The sequence below is a fragment of the Geotrypetes seraphini genome, chromosome 1, assembly GCF_902459505.1.
Source record: "Geotrypetes seraphini chromosome 1, aGeoSer1.1, whole genome shotgun sequence".
Taxonomy (NCBI): Eukaryota; Metazoa; Chordata; class Amphibia; order Gymnophiona; family Dermophiidae; genus Geotrypetes; species Geotrypetes seraphini.
Genome location: NC_047084.1, coordinates 76,004,217 through 76,023,788, shown reverse-complemented (window position 1 = coordinate 76,023,788; position 19,572 = coordinate 76,004,217). Strand labels below are relative to the sequence as shown.

Here is a 19,572-nt window from a genome sequence, read left to right as displayed (position 1 = left end):
AACAAACCTGAAGACAGCTGTTCATGAAAAATAATGATCATGACAGAACAAGCTTGCCTGAACCCCAGAAACCTAACCTTATCCTCTTATGCCCAGAGCTCTCATATTCCCCTCATACCTCCCTGCAGGCAAGAGAAGTGTTTATCTCCTGAAATCTTGTCCAACAAGCTGAAAATCAAATGTGGATTATAGTGTTGAGCCCTTAGCCAATATCATTTTAACAGTAATGGGAAAGATAACACAAAATAAGCACATCTTCTGCTAGGAGAGAGAATCTTATTGCAAGTAGCCCATATTTGGATTGTAAACTTCAGGGAGGTAAAGTGGCTCAGGTTGGAGGGGGGGGCAGGGTTAGCTTTAGATTATTCCCTCATCTTTCTAAACCCCAATTCAAGACAAGTTGCAATTCAAGTCCAGTAGATGGTAAGCCTTCTGGGAGGGAAGGGTGGTGGTGGAAAGGAATAGAACAGACATTGAAAGAGGATAGAGAGGAACAGACCCTGAAGGGAAATGTGGAAGGCAGAGTGGGGAGAAGACGCTGGAAGGGAAGAAGACAGATGCCAGACTATGGGGGAGCGGAGGGAAGAAGATGGGTGATAGACCAATTGGGGGTGAAGGGAGAGGCACAGTAACAGCAAATGGAAGACGCAGAGAGAAGACACACAGTGGATGGAAGGAATTGAATGAGAAGCTGTGGAAAGCAGAAACCACACAACAAAGGTAGAAAAAAAAATTCTATTTATTTATTTATTTTTTGCTTTAGGATAAAGTAGTATATTAGTTGTGTTGATAAAAATTTATAAACAAAGCCCTGCCAGCTGAACATCTCTTTCTCTAGTTCAGCAGCCAGAACTTTGATTTATAAGAAAGGAATAAGCTAAATATTGCAGTACTAAGGCTTATATGGATGCTGCAGGGACGGTGACAGGGCGGTGAATGGGATGGCAGTGGCGGTGACGGGGCGGTGAAAGGGATGGCGGTGACGGTGAGGTGAAGGGAACGGCGGTGATGGGGCGGAGCAGAGGATGGTGGGCCGGGGAGGTGACGGGGACAGATTTTTTCCCCGTGTCATTCTCTAGTTTAAAACACAATTTACCTATTTTCTTGCAGTGCCAAGACCACACAAATACAAGGAAAAACATTTTACAAACTTTTTGGGGTAACAGCCGTTAACAAAATATAGTCAAAAGAGAAATATGGATATTAAAGATCACCTGCAAGTCCTCCTGTTGCTGCAGATATTCCAAAGTAACCTTGATTCGGGATAATCAGGTTATCCACTTTCATACAATATTCATAGTCTTCTTTATTGGGAGTAAATGCATTGTTCATCATCACCTAAAACAAAGGTACTATTCAGAAACATTGAATATGCAGTAATGGAGTAAATGCCTGCAGATAAAGGATCTAGTTTCTCCAGATTGTTCGATTTAATCTGCTCTGGCAGATAGTTGAACCTTGACAGCCTTTAGGCTCGCTCCTTATTCAAATCAGTCTTGTCACTGTCTCACTAGATGAGCACACAAATCGATGCTCTGGCCTCCCACTATTACACATACAAGGTGCTACCCAAAGGTTCGGGGAATTCAATTGTTTAAAAAAAAAATAAAATAAAATAAAAAATTCCTTACCAAAACTCCTACTTTCTACCGTCTCCTTTGAAGTAATGCCCTTGAGAATGTATACAGCGATCCCAGCGTTTTTCCTACTTTCCATGCATCTATGGAATTCATCTTGGGCGAGTGCCTTGAGGACCTCCTGCGATTCTACCTGGATCTCTTCAATCGTGTTAAAACGGCACCCTTTCAGTCGTAATTTCATTTTGGGGAATAGGAAAAAAAAATCGTAGGGGGCAAGGCCACTTTACTATTTCTGGAAGGTCTGAACAGACAGAAATGCGATGGGCCTTCTGTTCACTGGTTAGCAGTCTTAGCACAAATTTCACAGAAATGTGTTCCATATGACTGTCGTCCGACAAAATTTGCTGAACTATCCCATGTGACTTGTCGTATCTCACAAACATCGTAGATAGTTTGCTTATGATCTGTAAGGATAGTCTCACAAACATTTCCTATGGTTTCCGGTGTTCTGCTTGTTGACAGTCGTCTGGAACGGTCATCGTCGTGGACAGATGTCCGTCCGTCTGTCCTTGAAGCGTTTGCACCAAAGAAAGGTTTTGCTTTAACACATGGCATTATCTCCAAAGGCTTCCTGGAGCATATGATGGGTTTCTTACCTTACCAATATGGCTTCAGACCCAACTTCTGCACTGAATCCCTATTGGCCTCTCTAATCTCTAAGGTTCAGCAACTGCATTCTCGTAACAAGTTTGCTGTCCTTCTTCAATTCGACCTCTCCGCAGCTTTTGACGTTGTCCACCACGACATTCTAATTTTCCAACTCTGCGAGATAGGCATTAGCTCCATAGTTCTTGATTGGTTCTCCAAATTCTTGCGCTCCCGCTCTTACATGGTTAACATGAGCGGCATCTCATCCTCCCCCTGGACCCCGACTTGTGGTGTCCCACAAGGCTCACCCCTCTCCCCAATCCTCTTTAGCATTTACATGTCCTCCCTGAAACTACTCCAACTATCCCCCCTTGAAACTCTTTACACTTACGCTGATGACATCCTCGTCCTCCTTGAGACCGACTCGAACCTCACTAACCTCTCCACGAACATATCCTCATGCATAAAGAACCTCCAATCCTGGGCATTCACAATGCATATGAAACTAAACGAGTCCAAAACAAAACTCCTTTGGCTCGGCCCAAAATTAGACCATCTACCTTCCTCCATCCCATTGTCCTCCGGCCCCCCATTACAGCTCGAGTTCTCAAGCAAAGTTCTGGGTGTCACCTTAGACTCTTCTCTATCCTTCAACGAACATCTCCAATCCCTGGTGAAGAAATGCTTCTTCAGCCTTCACATGTTAAGGAAAGTCAGACCCTATTTTCACCAAAAACACTTCGCAGTCCTAGTACAATCCATCATCCTCTCCAGATTGGATTACTGCAATTCTATCTACCTCAGCCTAACCAAGAAAAGCCTCCACAGACTTCAGCGGATTCAGAACGCCGCAGCTAAGCTTGTTTTCGCGAAAAGCAAATTTGATCACGTCTCACCACTCCTGTCTAAGTTCCATTGGCTCCCAGTAATCCCCAGGATCCACTTCAAATGTGCGTGTCTGGCCTACGAGTCCAAAACAAAACTCCTTTGGCTCGGCCCAAAATTAGACCATCTACCTTCCTCCATCCCATTGTCCTCCGGCCCCCCATTACAGCTCGAGTTCTCAAGCAAAGTTCTGGGTGTCACCTTAGACTCTTCTCTATCCTTCAACGAACATCTCCAATCCCTGGTGAAGAAATGCTTCTTCAGCCTTCACATGTTAAGGAAAGTCAGACCCTATTTTCACCAAAAACACTTCGCAGTCCTAGTACAATCCATCATCCTCTCCAGATTGGATTACTGCAATTCTATCTACCTCAGCCTAACCAAGAAAAGCCTCCACAGACTTCAGCGGATTCAGAACGCCGCAGCTAAGCTTGTTTTCGCGAAAAGCAAATTTGATCACGTCTCACCACTCCTGTCTAAGTTCCATTGGCTCCCAGTAATCCCCAGGATCCACTTCAAATGTGCGTGTCTGGCCTACAAGATCCTACATGGCATCCTTCCTGCCGTTATCCCTCTATCCTGGAACTCCCCAACCCCTACTTCCTCCAGATCCTCCCAAATTTTTAAACTATCCTTCCCTTCCATAAAAGGTATTTCCCATGTAGGCAAACTTGGGTCATCCCTCCCCTTTAGAATCACTGAGATCTGGAATAACCTCACCTCACCTCCCCTCTCCGAACCTCAAGCTCCCTCCAACTCTTCCGCAAACACCTAAAAACCTGGCTATTCCCCCCTCTTAGGCCTCTCACCTTCCCCCTTTACACCTAACTCTTTAATCTCTCCACTGTAGTTCCTCTCTCATCCTTCTTACTGTAAACCGTGCGAGCTCCACATTCGTGGAGATGGTGCGGTATATAAACCCAAGGTTTAGTTTAGTTTCGGCAGCAATTTTTTTCAAAATTTGAAACAAAATTTGATGCAGATTCTTTGCTCAGTAAAATCAGTCATATTGAAATCCGCTGAGTCACTAAAACACAACCTTACAAAATCGCAGAGAACATAAACAACGCATCTACTCAGCTGCACGCCTATTGGTGCACCAATTCACAAAGCATACTGCTAGACACCTCTAGCAGTGGAAGGGCATATTATATCCAGTTAGCACGCGTGCTGTTCACATTCCCTGAACTTTTGGGTAGCACTGTATGTTTTAACCAACCTCTCAACTCACTTAAATCATATTGTGAACATCTAGCACCTCTGCGGGCAGGATACCATTATCCTCTCTTTAAAAAGATATGTCCTCATATTTTCAGATCATCCTTCCTTTCCACATAACCCCTCTTTTCCCCCCCTCTATGGAAAAATGGTTATTTATGTACCCTATAGAAAGCTGCTAAAATATATGTTGCTGTCCTGCCCCATTTTCTCTTCTAAAAAGTACATTTTTGAATTATTTAACTTTATAATAGGATGCCTATGTGGAAAATAAAAAAGGCAAGAAGGATGCTTAAATATATATATATATATATATATATATATATAAAATTGGAGGTATGTATGTGTGTATGTGCCGCGATCACGCAAAAATGGCTTGACCGATTTGAACGAAACTTGGTATGCAGATCCCTCACTACCTGGGATGATATGTTCTGGGGGTCTCGCGGCCCACCTGCACACGTGGGCGGAGCTACAAACATAAAATCAGATTTCACCCATTCATGTCAATGGAAAAAATGTAAAAAGCTGCCATTCTCGCAGTAATTCAAAAACGGCTTGACCGATTTGAATGAAACTTGGTATGCAGATCCCTCACTACCTGGGGTGATATGTTCTGGGGGTCTCGCGGCCCACCTGCACACGTGGGCGGAGCTACAAACAGAAAATCAGATTTCACCCATTCATGTCAATGGAAAAAATGTAAAAAGCTGCCATTCTCACAGTAATTCACAAACGGCTTGACCGATTTGAACGAAACTTGGTATGCTGATCCCTCACTACCTGGGGTGATATGTTCTGGGGGTCTCGCGGCCCACCTGCACACGTGGGCGGAGCTACAAACAGAAAATCAGATTTCACCCATTCATGTCAATGGAAAAAATGTAAAAAGCTGCCATTCTCACTGTAATTCAAAACCGGCTTGACCGATTTGAACGAAACTTGGTATGCAGATACCTCACTACCTGGGGTGATATGTTCTGGGGGTCCCGCGGCCCACAACTCTATGTTGCTTGCTCAAGGGTGGGTTCACCCAAGAATTTATATGTTCTTGCTCCAGGAGGTGAAACTAAAAATTTTGTTTATAATCACGTTTTGCGTTTGTTGTATTGTATTCATTTTGTCAAATATTTCACATTATAATTTGAATATTGTACTTTTTATTAAGCTGTAAAAAAATAATTTCATTCACCACTATAAAGTATCTTTATTTGAATCCATTTACAGTGTTATTGCTATAATTAAATACCCGTGCAACGCCGGGGCATCAGCTAGTAGCTGTATAAAATACAACCACTCAGCACCAATCCCAGCAATGCACAAATTCTCACAAGCTCTAAAGCCGATGTAAAGTATGTTCATCTACCTGCAAATTTTAACGCTGCCAATTAGACCCAGATTTTACAAAGAAGGCTGATCCAGTCCTTGGTTTTAACAAGTTGTATCATTTAAGTACTAATGACCTTCCTCATAATATATGTCTGCCTTTAACTCGCTGAACTGGACTGCAATTGAAACTACTGTATGTCTAATGCCCAATATACTGCCCACTATATTGCATGTCTAATGCCCATTATGAAGGATTTAACTGCTTATCATCTGTCTAAGCTCATTTACTGTTGTATTACCTAAACATCCTGTGTAACTCCTGAATTGTAAGTCACCTTGAACCTAGAGAGGCATAAAGCAGTGGTCTCAAACTCAAACCCTTTGCAGGGCCACATTTTGGATTTGTAGGTACTTGAGAGGGCCGCAGAAAAAATAGTTAATGTCTTATTAAAGAAATGATAATTTTGCATGAGGTAAAACTCTTTATAGTTTATAAAATTTTCCTTTAACAGTTAAAAGGAAAGATATATAAACTATAAAGAGTTTTACCTTATTCAAAATTGTCATTTCTTTAATAAGACATTAACTTATTTTTTCAGAGGCCCTCCAAGTACTCTATTTTTTTCTGCAGCACTCACATTTAAAGTTTAATATCTTTTCTTTCTCAAAACTGGCACATTTCAATCATATATTGAAAATAAAATCATTTTCCCTACCTTTGTTGTCTGGTGACTTTTTTTTTCTGTGCTTTCAACTGTTTCCAGGGCCTTCTTGTCCTTTGACTGTTTTTCTCTCCGTCTTCACTTTCTGCCTTGCATCCATCTTTGGCATTAACTTAATGTTCAATTTTTCTGCTTTCTTTTCAAAATCTACGTTTCCATGTCTTACCTTCCCTTCCCATCTCTCTCTTCTTCCGTCCTATTTCCATGGTCTGGCATCTCTTTCCTTCCTTTCTCTCCCTCCCTCCTTCCTTCCTTTCCCCTGGTCTGGCATCTGTCTCCTTCCCTTCCCCCATGCCCTGGCATCTCTCCCTTCCCCTCCGTGGTCCGAGATCTCCTTTCCTTCTCTCCCTCCCATGAACTTGGCTTCTTCTCTTGTTCCTTTCCTCTCCCTTCTCCTTCCTTCCCTCTTTCCCCAATTGGGTGCAGCAACAACAGAAGCAGCATTTCCCTTCCCCCTTTCCTGTGCAGGAGAGGCATTTCTCTTCCCCTTTCCCTCCCCCTCCCTCTCCCTTTTCCTGTACAGCAGCAGCAGCAGCATTTCCCTAGGGTCTCCCTTTCCCTATGTAGCAGAAGCATTTCTCTTTCCCCTCCCCTTCCGTTCTCTTCCTTGTGGAGCAGCAGCGTGTCTGGCCGACTCGTTCCGTTCAAAGCCGCGGGTGGCGGCTCCTTGCGAGATCCGCGCCTGAAGCCTCTCTGATGTTGTGACGTCAGAGAGGCTTCCGATGCAGGAGTGGATAGCGCGAAGAGCCGCCAACCCGCGGCTTTGAACGGAACGAGCCAGCCAGACACGCTGCTGCTCCAAAAGGAAGGGAAAGGGGAAGAGAAATGCTGTTGATCGCGTCCAGACCGCGGTCGGCAAATAAAACCTGGCGAGCCACATGCGGCCCGCATGTTTGAGACCGCTGGCATAGAGTGACCCAGAAATTGTAAATTAGAGATTTGCATTTTTGCTTTACTTAGGGAATGCAATTGGGAACTCATAACTATAAGTCACAGCATGCACTAGGTCAGGGGTAGGCAATTCCTGTCCTCGAGAGCAGGGCCAGGTCAGGGTTTTCAGGATATCTACAATGAATATGTATGAGATGGATTTGTATTAACTGCCTCCTTGAGATACAAATCTATCTCATGCATATTTATTGTGGATATCCTGAAAACCTGACTTGGCTCTGGCTCTCGAGGACCGGAACTGCCTACGCCTGCACTAGGTGGATTCAGTTGGCAGCCTTACTTTAATCTACTTGAATGACACTCGGGAATGTACACAAGCAGCATGTGTGCCATATACAGCTCTGCAAATTACTATACTTTCACACATATAAGCTGGGGCTAACATTAATTTTTTACATTTAAACTAGTAGGGTCAAAGCTAATACAAGGATGAGGTTTATACACATTCCTGGATACATAAATATGAACTAAAAAACAAAACTAACAAAATATTGTATACAGATAAGGATGTAAGCTGTTTCTTCATGTACTCTAACCAGACAACTTTTTTAAAAACTATAGTACAATCAAGTGAACTGCTGCAATTTTGTACAAGATGGCTGTACCTAGCAAAACTCTGGATTACAAGAAGCATACATTGAAAAGGTAAACTGAATGCCTGTATAAAAATGCAGCCCCAGATCCACTCTCTCCCTGAACAAGCCACTGCTTATATTTTCTACACATCTAAAGACACAGACACTACCACCATCTTGGGCACAACTTTGTCACTACTCGCTCCCATTTTGAACAGAGATGAAATGACAGAATGTGCTGAATTACAGTGCATTTACTCTCGCTTAAAAGGGGATTGTAGAGAACCAATGTCTTTGCAAGAAATAGCTGGTATCAACATTTACAAAGTTGTCTCCATTCTGAAAACATTTCAATCAACCAATCAATAAATAACTCTGTTAAAGAGGCCTTATTGATCAGATACTGTTTTTCTGTGGGTGCCATCATGTTTTACCCTCCCTTTAATTCATGGATGAAAGCATCTGAACATGAATATAAACTTTAACAAGTAAAAATTGCAGAAACCAAAAGGTTTCAGGAACTGAGGGCAGCTTTTCTCTTCACTTTTCATTTAGCCATAATCTTCCTCAAACTGACATAGCTATCAATAAGGAGGGGGAAAATTTTAAGTTTGCTCGAATAAAAAAAAAAAAATACAAGTTTTGAAAACTAGCTGCTTGTTCAGAGTCTACTTGTGAGTACAAAAACTGAAGGCAAGTTACAGGTAGAATCACAGCCGTTTCTCCTGTTCTGTGTATTTTCTTGGCTCAACTGATTCTAAGGTCTATGAAATGGGGACTCTTGTGTCCAGTGCTACAAGTAACCTAATGCCACAACTAGGAAGATAAGTATTTGCTACTGAATAAATGCATAGGTGCCCTTTAATGAATGAAGACAGATGCATTCAGCAAAGTTATGTAACCTCTTTATGATGTCAAAGCTAACAACATACTTACAGTCAGCGTTTTCTTGTAGTAGGTGATCTTGGCTCGGACAGGATAAGGCGTATTACGAAAATCCCTCTGACAGGATGCCAGTGCTTGAGTCTCACCATCACTAGGGAAACCAATAGATTATACTTATCAAAACGAAAATATGGCAAGAGGTGTTCCAGGTCACTCACAGAACCACTTATAAATTCCAAAATAGTGGCTTTGTCCCTTCAACTCTGAGAAGCTCTTGCATGCTTCTTACCTTTTTCTGAAGTCTGTTCCTTTACTACCTTATTTGGACCGACTCAAGACTTGAACTACTTTGGATTTCTTGTGTGAAAAGTCTCAGCCCTGACAAAGAAAACAGTAATGCTGCAGGGCTCACATTTCTTAATCTGAACCGAGGTATAGGAGATTGTCCTTGAAATGATTAGAACTTCTGCTAAAAGTCACCCAATTATAAGGTTTATTTTCTTATTATTGTGAACAGGGTATGATGATATATTCCTAACAAGTTATGAACTTACAATGGCTGTTTTTCCTGCATTTGATTCCTTTACAAAGGGGCTTTTTGCAATGAAAATCAGTTCAGCATTGAAAATGATTACTCAGCGAAATCTATTCCAACTTCCAAATGCAGGAAATTCAATACACCCACTATAAAAGATATCCATCTCTCTATTCAAAAAACCAATCCTAAAGGAGTTAAATCCAAAATTATTCCACCAATATATTTGAAGAAATTTTTCTCCTGTTTGGGTCCATATATTCATTCTTTGGTTCACAAAAGCTTAACCACCGCTTATGTCCCACTCTCTTGGAAAACAACAACCATTACACCCATAGTAAAAGACCATAAAACTAGTCCAGAAGAAATCTCGAATTACCGACCCATAGCCAATATTCCTTTTCTCGCTAAAATCACCGAAAGACTTGTCTTTAATCAACTTTCTGACTTTGTAGAGGCCTCGAACGTTCTTCACCCGAATCAAACTGGTTTTCGGAAATTTTACAGTACTGAGCTATCACTAATTGGAATGATTAACAACATCCATTATTTTTTTAGACCATCAAAAATCAGTTGTTCTATTCTCACTCGATTTGTCAGCAGCCTTTGACACTATCGACCATTTTCTTTTATTAGAACGTCTTGAATCAATTGGCATCAGTGATGAAGTTCTGAAATGGTTCGAATCTTTTCTCTCTAATCGCTCCTCAATAGTCTATTTCAACAATGAACACTCTAAACCAGGGGTGCCCACACTTTTTGGGCTTGCGAGCTACTTTTAAAATGACCAAGTCAAAATGATCTACCAACAATAAAAATGTTAAACATATATACATATATATATATATATATATATATATATATATATATATATACACACCCCCCCCGAGTGTACTTTGTATTTATGTTCAAATCCCCCCCGAGTGTACTTTGTATTTATGTTCAAATATTTTTTTATTATACAGCCCCCCTCCCCTGAAGGCCTGACCCCCCCTGAAGGTCTGCACATTTCCCCTCAAAGGTTGACTCCCCCCCTGAAGGCCTGCACTACCCCTTGAAGGACTGCATCCCCTCCCCTCCCCCCCCCCGAAGGCCTACCCTCCCCACATCCATTTACCTAATTCCAGCAGAGAGCAGTCTGCAGAGAGGATCGCTGGTACTTTAGCGATCCTTGCAGGTTGCCATAGGCCTCAGGAGCTGTCTTCCCTCTGCCCCAAGCCTGTCTCTGATTTAGAGGAGGGGCAGGACCACGGCAGAGGGAAGACAGCTCCCTCCAATGGCAACCTGTAAGAATTGCTAAAGTACCACCAGCCACCGGCCGTCTCCCATTCGTCCCCTTTGGAGATCCCCACAGGAATAAGGAAGTTAAATTAATAGAATACTTAGGCACAGAAAAACAAAGAAATACCTCCAAGAACTGCCTGTCACAATGCTCATTAGTTGAACTGAATAAAAGACAAGTGGATTTAGAAGGGGACGATCCGCCCGGATGCACGGCTTGGAGGGGTGCACATCCGGCCAGGTCCGGGTCATCCTGCCTTTCTTTTCCCCCGGTCCGCACTCGGGGCTTGCGCCTGCCTGGTCCCGCGCCGACGCTCAAATGGTGCCGTCAACTCCCGCGAGTCTCGCGATAACCAACAGCACCATTTGGGCGGCGGGTGCGAGCCCCGTGCGCAGACCGGTGGAAAAGAAGGGCAGGAGGACCCGGACGGCTGTGCATCCCTCCAAGCCGTGCACCCGGGGCGGATCGCCCCACCTCGGTACGCCACTGATTGGGAGGCCGATATTGGGGTTTTTAAAATTGTATATCGGGCAGCATTAGGCCTCGCTCTTACCTCAATCATTACAGGCGCTTCTATTTCTTGTGATGCGCTGAGCTCCGTCCCCCACCGACCTTCACCCCGCCCTTCCAGCACTCTGATTGGCCAGTGTTCTTTAAGAGGCGGGCCAGTCAGGAGGGGAAAAAAAGAGAAGGGAAGAAGGGAACCTGCTGTGCGATCGACTGGGGTCGCCTGAGCGAACGACCTGTCGATCGTGATCGACATGTTGGGCAACCCTGCTCTAAACCATTCTCAACCTCATATGGAATTCCACAGGGCTCTATTCTTTCCCCTCTTCTCTTCAATATTTTTTGTCCCCACTTCTAAACATCTGTCAATCTATCGGTTTTACATCTTTCGCTTATGCCGATGATATTCAACTATTGCACCCCATTGATCCAGGAAATCCAGACGAAATATCAATAATCAACAAGAAATTAGACTCAATAAAAAAATGGCTGACCACTAACAAATTAGCTTTAAATATCAAAAAAACAAAATCTATGCTATTACCTTGGAAAAAGGACATCTCATTGGACACTGCCTTTGTACTAGACAACATTCCCTTAGATTCCGTTTCCTCATTAAAAATTTTAGGTATCATCGTGGACGACAAGCTTTCATTTCACGATAACATAGGGAATACAGTTAAATCATGTTTCTATAAATTACATATGATACGTTCTATATCCAAGTTTCTTAAGCCTAAGTCTATAAATATATTGATCCACTCATTGATTATTTCCAAAATCGATTACTGCAATTCCCTTTTTTTCAATATACCGCAAAAAGAAAAAAGGAGGCTACAAATCATCCAAAACACTGCAATCAAACTAATTTATAACGCAAAAAAATTTGACCGTCACCCCTCTGTTGATAGACTCCCATTGGCTCCCTATTGCTCATCGAATTTCGTATAAAATATTACTACCGTATTTTCACGTAGATAACGCGCACCCGTGTAAAACGCGCACACGGGTATAGCACGCGAAAAACACGAATTTATGTACAGAAATTTTTATATACCGTGCACACCCGTATACCGCGCATGCTGCCCGACTCTCCTTTCGCCCGCCCGACTCTCCTCTGGCCACCCCGACTCTCCTTTCGCCCGCCTCGACTCTCCTCTCCCCCTTTAAGTCCTGTCCCCACCCTGAAAGCCTGATGCCCCCCCGACGTCCGATTCACCCCCCCCCTGCAGGATCGCTCGCACCCCCACCCCGAAGGACCGCTCGCATGCACCCGCACCCCCACCCCGAAGGACCGCTCGCAAGCACTCCCACCCGAACCCGCACCCCCACCCTGAAGGACCGCTCGCACCCCCACAGCCTCCCAACCCCCCCATCATGTAGAAGCTCCTACCGGTGTCCTGCTGCTTCCTCTTTGCGGTCCCGACTCCCCGACACGATCGGGGCAAGAGGGAGCTCAAGCCCTCTTGCCCCAGCCAACCGCGGCACCTCCGACACGATCGGGGCAAGAGGGAGCTCAAGCCCTCTTGCCCCAGCCAACCGCGGCACCTCCGACACGATCGGGGCAAGAGGGAGCTCAAGCCCTCTTGACCCAGCCAACCGCGGCACCCCCGACACGATCGGGGCAAGAGGGAGCTTAAGCCCTCTTGCCCCAGCCAACCGCGGCACCCCCGACACGATAGGGGCAAGAGGGAGCTCAAGCCCTCTTGCCCCCTCGACTCCCCGACAATATCGGGCCAGGAGGGAGCCCAAGTCCTCCTGGCCCTGGCGACCCCCCCCCCGCTAGTTGTTCGGGCCAGGAGGGAGCCCAAACCCTCCTGGCCACGGAGACCCCCTACCCCCACCCCGCACTACATTACGGGCAGGAGGGATCCCAGGCCCTCCTGCCCTCGACGCAAACCCCCCCCCCCCCAACAACCCCCCCCCCCAAGAACCTCCGACCGCCCCCCCAGCCGACCCGTGACCCCTCTGGCCGACCCCCACGACACCCCCACCCCCCTTACCTTTGTGTAGTTGGCCGGACAGACGGGAGCCAAACCCGCCTGTCCGGCAGGCAGCCAACGACGGAATGAGGCCGGATTGGCCCATCCGTCCCAAAGCTCCGCCTACTTGTGGGGCCTAAGGTGCCTGGGCCAATCAGAATAGGCCCGGGAGCCTTAGGTTCCTCCTGGGGGCGGGGCCTTGGGCACATGGTCGTGTTGGGCCCATGTTCCTCAGGTCCCGTCCCCAGGTGGGACCTAAGGCTCCCGGGCCTATTTTGATTGGCCCAGGCGCCTTAGGCCCCACCAGTAGGCGGAGCTTTGGGACGGATGGGCCAATCCGGCCTCATTCCGTCGTTGGCTGCCTGCCGGACAGGCGGGTTTGGCTCCTGTCTGTCCGGCCAACTACACAAAGGTACGGGGAAGGGGGGTGGGGGGGTCGGCCAGGGGGGTCGCGGGTCGGCTGTGGGGGCGGTCAGAGGTTCTTGGGGGGGGCGGTCGTTGGGGGGAGGGGGGTTTGCGTCGAGGGCAGGAGGGCCTGGGATCCCTCCTGCCCGTAATGTAGTGCGGGGTGGGGGTAGGGGGTCGCCGTGGCCAGGAGGGTTTGGGCTCCCTCCTGGCCCGAACAACTAGCGGGGGGGGGGAGGGGTCGCCAGGGCCAGGAGGACTTGGGCTCCCTCCTGGCCCGATATTGTCAGGGAGTTGGCGGGGCAAGAGGGCTTGGGCTCCCTTTTGCCCCGATCGTGTCAGGGAGTCGGGGGGGGGCCAAGAGGGCTTGAGCTCCCTCTTGCCCCGATCGTGTCGGGGGTGCCGCGGTTGGCTGGGGCAAGAGGGCTTGAGCTCCCTCTTGCCCCGATCGTGTCGGAGGTGCCGCGGTTGGCTGGGGCAAGAGGGCTTGAGCTCCCTCTTGCCCCGATCGTGTCGGGTGTCGGGACCGCCAAGAGGAAGCAGCAGGACACCGGTAGGAGCTTCTACATGATGGGGGAGGGGGTCGGGAGGCTGTGGGGGTGCGAGCGGTCCTTCAGGGTTGGGGTGCGGGTGGGAGTGCGTGCGAGTGGTCCTTCGGGGTGCGGGTGCGTGCGAGCGGTCCTTCGGGGTGCGGGTGCGAATCGGACGTCGGGGGGGGGGGAACTATGTAAAAAAATTTTGTACAACGCACTCACACGTATAACATGCAAGGGTATGCGCGGTACGTAAAAACCATGTATAACGCGCGCGTTATATGCGAGAAAATACGGTACTAGTTTTTAAATCGATGATCTACAATGAACCTCAGTTCATCACTAGACAGCTCATTCCATATAACGTTTCACGGACCCTTCGATTAGCTTCAAACAATCTGTTAACAGTTCCATCTTTAAAAATTATTGGTACTAGAAGACAAGACATGTTTTCAATTATCGCCCCTACCTTATGGAACTCTATACCTCAGTACATTAGAGACATAAAGGACCTCATTTCTTTTAAAAGGGATTTAAAAACCCATTTTTTCAAGGATGCTTTTAACATATGACTCTCAGATTTACCAATTTTTTTTTTTTTTAATGCTAGGTTTAATATCCCATAATTTTGCTTTTTTCCCTTCCCTAAGTTATTTTTCCCTTTAATGTATATTTTCTTCTACAAATATATTGTAACTTCCCCCTTCCACCCTCTTGTTTCATGCACCTTGGTAACAATAATCCGTGTAAGACATACACACTGAATGGTGAAACCTTGTCCAGGACTACAGCAGAGCGGGATTTGGGGGTAATCATTAGTGGAGACATGAAATCAGCCAATCAAGTGGAGAAGGCTTCATCTAAGGCTAGACAAATGCTGGGATGTATCCGTAGAGGCTTTGTTAGCCGGAAGCCAGAGGTCATTATGCCGCTGTACAGAAGCATGGTGAGACCTCATCTGGAATACTGTGTGCAATTCTGGAGACCGCACTACCGTAAGGATGTGCTGAGAGTTGAGTCGGTTCAGCGAATGGCCACCAGGATGATCCTGGGGCTCAAGGATGTCTCGTATGAAGACAGGCTGCACAAGTTGCGGCTATACTCTCTCGAGGAACGTAGGGAGAGGGGAGATATGATAGAGACGTTTAAGTACATCACTGGTTGAATAGAGGTGGAAGACAACATTTTCCTTCTAAAAGGGCCCTCGTCCACAAGGGGACATCCGTTGAAAATCAGGGGGGGGAAATTTCATGGGGATACCAGGAAGTACTTCTTCACTGAAAGAGTGGTGGACCATTGGAACGAGCTCCCGGAGCAGGTGATCATGGCCAGCAGCATACAAGATTTTAAGAATAAATGGGATGCCCACGTCGGATCCCTACGAGGGTAGCATAGAGGAGGGCAGATTGGGGACGAGTGATAGAGTGTAGATTAGGGGAGGGTTGTTGGAGTGGGCAGACTTGATGGGCTATGGCCCTTTTCTGCCGTCATTTTCTATGTTTCTATGTTTCTATGTAGTATGTTTTGTTTTTGTTTTTTTTAATTTAAAAAGGTCAGTGTATTTGTATTTCTATTTTACTTGAATTGTACATTGCTTAGGTATTTAATAAGCGATTTATCAAGCACTAATAAAACTTGGAAACAAACAGGCAGCATATTCTCAACAGTGGGTGACTTCCAAGCTAACCATAATGGGATGGAGGGGGAGTTAGCAAGTTAAAAAAAGAGATTTTGCAAAACACTGGCCAAAATGGCCATCCCTTCTGGAGAAAATATCCAGACAGTAATGAGAGGTGAAAGTATGAACCGAGGACCAAGTGGCAGCCTTGCAGATTTCCTCAATAGGAGTTGATCTGAGGAAAGCTACAGACGCCGCCATTGCTCTAACTCTGTGGCCCGTTACTCGACCCTTCAGAGGGAGACCAGCCTGAGTGTAGCAGAAAGAGATGCAAGCAGCCATCCAGTTGGATATGGTTCGCTTCGAGACAGGATGCCCCAACTTATTTGGATCGAAGGAGATGAAAAGTTATGGGGCTGTTCTGTGAGGTTGAGTGCATTGCAAGTAGAAAGCCAAGGCATGCTTGCAGTCCAAAGTATGGAGCGCCACTTTTCCAGGGTGAGAATGAGGCTTTGGAAAAAATACTGGAAGCACAATAGATTGACTGATGTGAAATTCTGACACAACTTTAGGCAAGAATTTGGGATGAGTACGGAGCACCACTTTGTCATGGTGGAAAACTGTGAAAGGTGGATCCGCAACCAAAGCTTGTAACTCACTGACTTTTCAAGCAGACGTGAGGGCAATCAGGAAAACTATTTTCCAAGTAAGGTACTTAAGATGAGCCTTGTCGATTGGTTTAAATGGAGGCTTCATCAATTGAACCAAGACAACATTGAGATCCCAGACCACTGGAGGTGGTTTGAGTGGTGAATGAACATTAAAAAGTCCTTTCATAAAGCGGAAAACCACAGGGTGTGCAGACAGAGGTTTCCCATCAAGAGGCTGATGAAAAGCAGCCATCACACTGAGATGGACTCGGATAGATGTAGACTGGAGTCCAGATTGTGATAAGTGAAGTAAATAATCCAAAACAAGGCTCCATATGGCGAGTGAAATACCAAGCAGAAAATCTAGTCCATTTCTGGCCATAACACTGCCTAGTGGACGGCTTTCTGGAAGCGACCAAAATATCCTGTACAGACTGAGAAAACTGTAGAGAGTCTGTTAGGTTGAAAGGTACCAAGCTGTTAAGTGTAGAGACTACAGGTTGGGATGTAGCAAGGACCCTTGACTCTGAGTAAGCAGAGAGAGAAAAAATGGTAGAAGCAGAGGCTCCCTGGTGCTGAGTTGAAGTAGAAGGGAGTACTGCAGTTGTCTGGGCCACCGAGGAGCTATCAGAATCATGGTGGCATGTTCTGTCTTGAACTTGACAAGAGTCTTGAGAATCAGAGGGAATGGAGGGAGGAAAGCATCTGCCTCGAGACGCTGGGGAGAGTATATTCGAGAGCAGAATTGAGGCAGCTTGTTGTTGAGGGGAGAGGCAAAGAGATCTATTTGAGAAGTCCCCCAGCGAGCAAAACACCTGACGTAGAGGCGAGGAATTGTGTCCATTCGTGTGGTTGCAGAAGACGACTCAATTTGTCCGCCAGGAAGTTGTGCTGACCTTGAATGTAGACAGCTCTGAGAAAGATGTTGTGATGGATTGCCCAATCCCACAGCTTCAGAGCTTCTTGACAAAGGGAGCGAGATCCTGTACCTCCCTGTTTGTTGACATAGTACATGGCGACTTGGTTGTCCGTTCGGACAAGGACTACCTTGTTGTGAAGATGTTGAAAAGATTTGAGAGCATTGAAAATCGCTCTGAGTTCCAACACCTTGATGTGACAAAGACGGTCCGCAGGAGACCAATGACCTTGGGTACGGAGATCGTCTAGATAGGCTCCCCATGTGTAGGTTGACGAGTCTATTGTGAGAACCTTCTGATGAGGGAGAGTGTGGAACAGCAAACCTCTGGAAAGATTGGAAGAGAGCATCCACCAGTGGAGAGATTGCTTCAATAAAGGAGTTACTGTAATTTGTTGAAAAAGCAGATCGGTAGCTTGTTGCCAAGGGTCCACTGAGGTATGCAGAAGTGAAGTCTGGCAAAAGGAGTCACGTGAACTGTAGAAGCCATGTGACTGAGCAGAACCATCATTTGTCTTGCAGAAATTGATGCAAGATGAGACACTTGATGGCAAAGGCGAAGGAGGGTATCCCGACATGGTGGAGGTAGAAACGCTCCGAGTTGGACAGTGTCCAGAGTGGCCCCAATGAACTGAAGAGACTGAGATGGGGTTAACTGGGATTTTAGAAATTTGACTTCTAACCCCAGACATTGGAGGAACATAATAGTCTGTTGGGTCGCTGCAATAACCCCTTGTTGAGAGGGGGCCTTGATGGGCCAGTCGTCCAGGTATGGAAAAACTTGAAGACCCTGGGCACGGAGGGCTGCAGCCACCATCACCAGATACTTCGTGAAATTTCTGGGGGGATGAGGCGAGTCCGAAAGGAAGAACTCTGTATTGTAGATGAAGATTTCCCACCCAGAATCATAGATATTTGCGAGAGGCTGGATGAATCGGGATACAAGTGTAAGCCTCTTTGAGATCCAGAGAGCATAGCCAATCTCCCTGATCTATCAGGGAATATAAGGTTGGTAAAGAAAGCATCCAAAACTTCTCTTTGACTAGAAATGTGTTGAGGGCTCTGAGATCCAGAATGGGTCGCAAATCCCCCATCTTCTTTGGGACTAGAAAATAACGGGAATAAAATCCCATGTCCTGTTGGTTTAAGGGAACTTCCTCGACAGCTCGAATGGGAAGGAGAGCCTGAGCTTCCTGAAGAAGGGGAAGTTGCGACAAATTTGAAGGACACTCTCTTGGAGGGTGATCTGGAGGCACCTGAAGAAAGTGAAGTGAGTATCCCTCCCGAAGGATGGTGAGAACCCAGAGATCTGAGGTGATCATCTCCCACTGGTGACAAAAATGGTGAAGACGACCTCCTATTGGCAAAAGAGAAGTCTGATTAAGGGAGGTTGGTATGCTCAGACTGGGAATGTCAAAAAGACAGTTGGTTTAACCGCAGCAGGAGGCTGGGCTTTCTGCTGATGTTGTTGTTGTGGAGGCCTTCTAGGCGGAGGCCTGGAGAAAGCTGGCATCGTTTTTTTTGAAGATAACGACATGGTGGTTGTTTGTATGGCCGAGCAGGAGTAGTCTTAGGCTTCGGCCGAATCAAGGAAGCAAAAGAGCGCTCATGTTCAGAGAGACGCTTTGTAGCAGCCTCAGTGGAATCATCAAAAAGTTCATTTCCCTGGCAAGGCAAGTTGGCTAGACGGTCTTGCAGACTGGGATCCATGAATGCAAAGCCAAGCTAGGCGACGCATGGCTACTGCAAAAGCAGAGACCCTGGAAGAGAGCTCAAAGGCATCGTATGTGGCTTGGAGCATGAAGAGTCGAAGTTGAGACAGAGTTCTGATAATCTGTTTGAATTCTGAAGACACTGCTCCTCAAGAGCCAGATAGAACTTAGACATCAATTTGAGGAAATAGTTAAAATAAGCAGTAAAAGTGTAGTTGTAATTTAGAATTCTGTTAGCCACCATGGAATTCTGATATAGCCTACGTCCATGGTACGAGCGAGAAGGCACTCACGCATGCGCAGTGCAGCACTCGGAAGCTCTTACAAAGATCTTCAAGCAAGTCTGCTTTCGAGGCTGTCCACTTCGGGGCTCCGGTGACATCACCCACTGTTGAGAATATGCTGCCTGCCTGCTTGTCCTGTGATAATTATGTTTATTAAAATCTTTATATACCGCATATACAGCCAAAATGGATCAAAAGCAGTTTACATTATAATTTAAATCAAGTATATAAAAAGAATATATTTCTCAGGACCTCAGCTTTCTAACAACGCACAATCATGGCAACTTCCCCCTCCCCCCACCTTTAATAGCAGCCATATTACCTCTTCAGGAATATGTAGTTTTTATGGTTAAGT

General features: G+C 46.0%; 1 protein-coding gene across 1 annotated transcript in view; it reads right to left on the bottom strand.

Moving 5' to 3' along the window:
- The window catches only part of LMAN1 (lectin, mannose binding 1), an 81,242-nt gene that overhangs the window by 46,927 nt on the left and 14,743 nt on the right, over positions 1-19,572 (bottom strand). Inside the window, exons 5-6 of the mRNA XM_033933529.1 lie at positions 8,845-8,944; positions 1,215-1,338 (exon numbers count right to left, since the gene is read on the bottom strand). Of these exons, the coding sequence (XP_033789420.1) occupies positions 1,215-1,338; positions 8,845-8,944 (224 nt within the window). The remainder of the gene's footprint in view (positions 1-1,214; positions 1,339-8,844; positions 8,945-19,572) is intronic.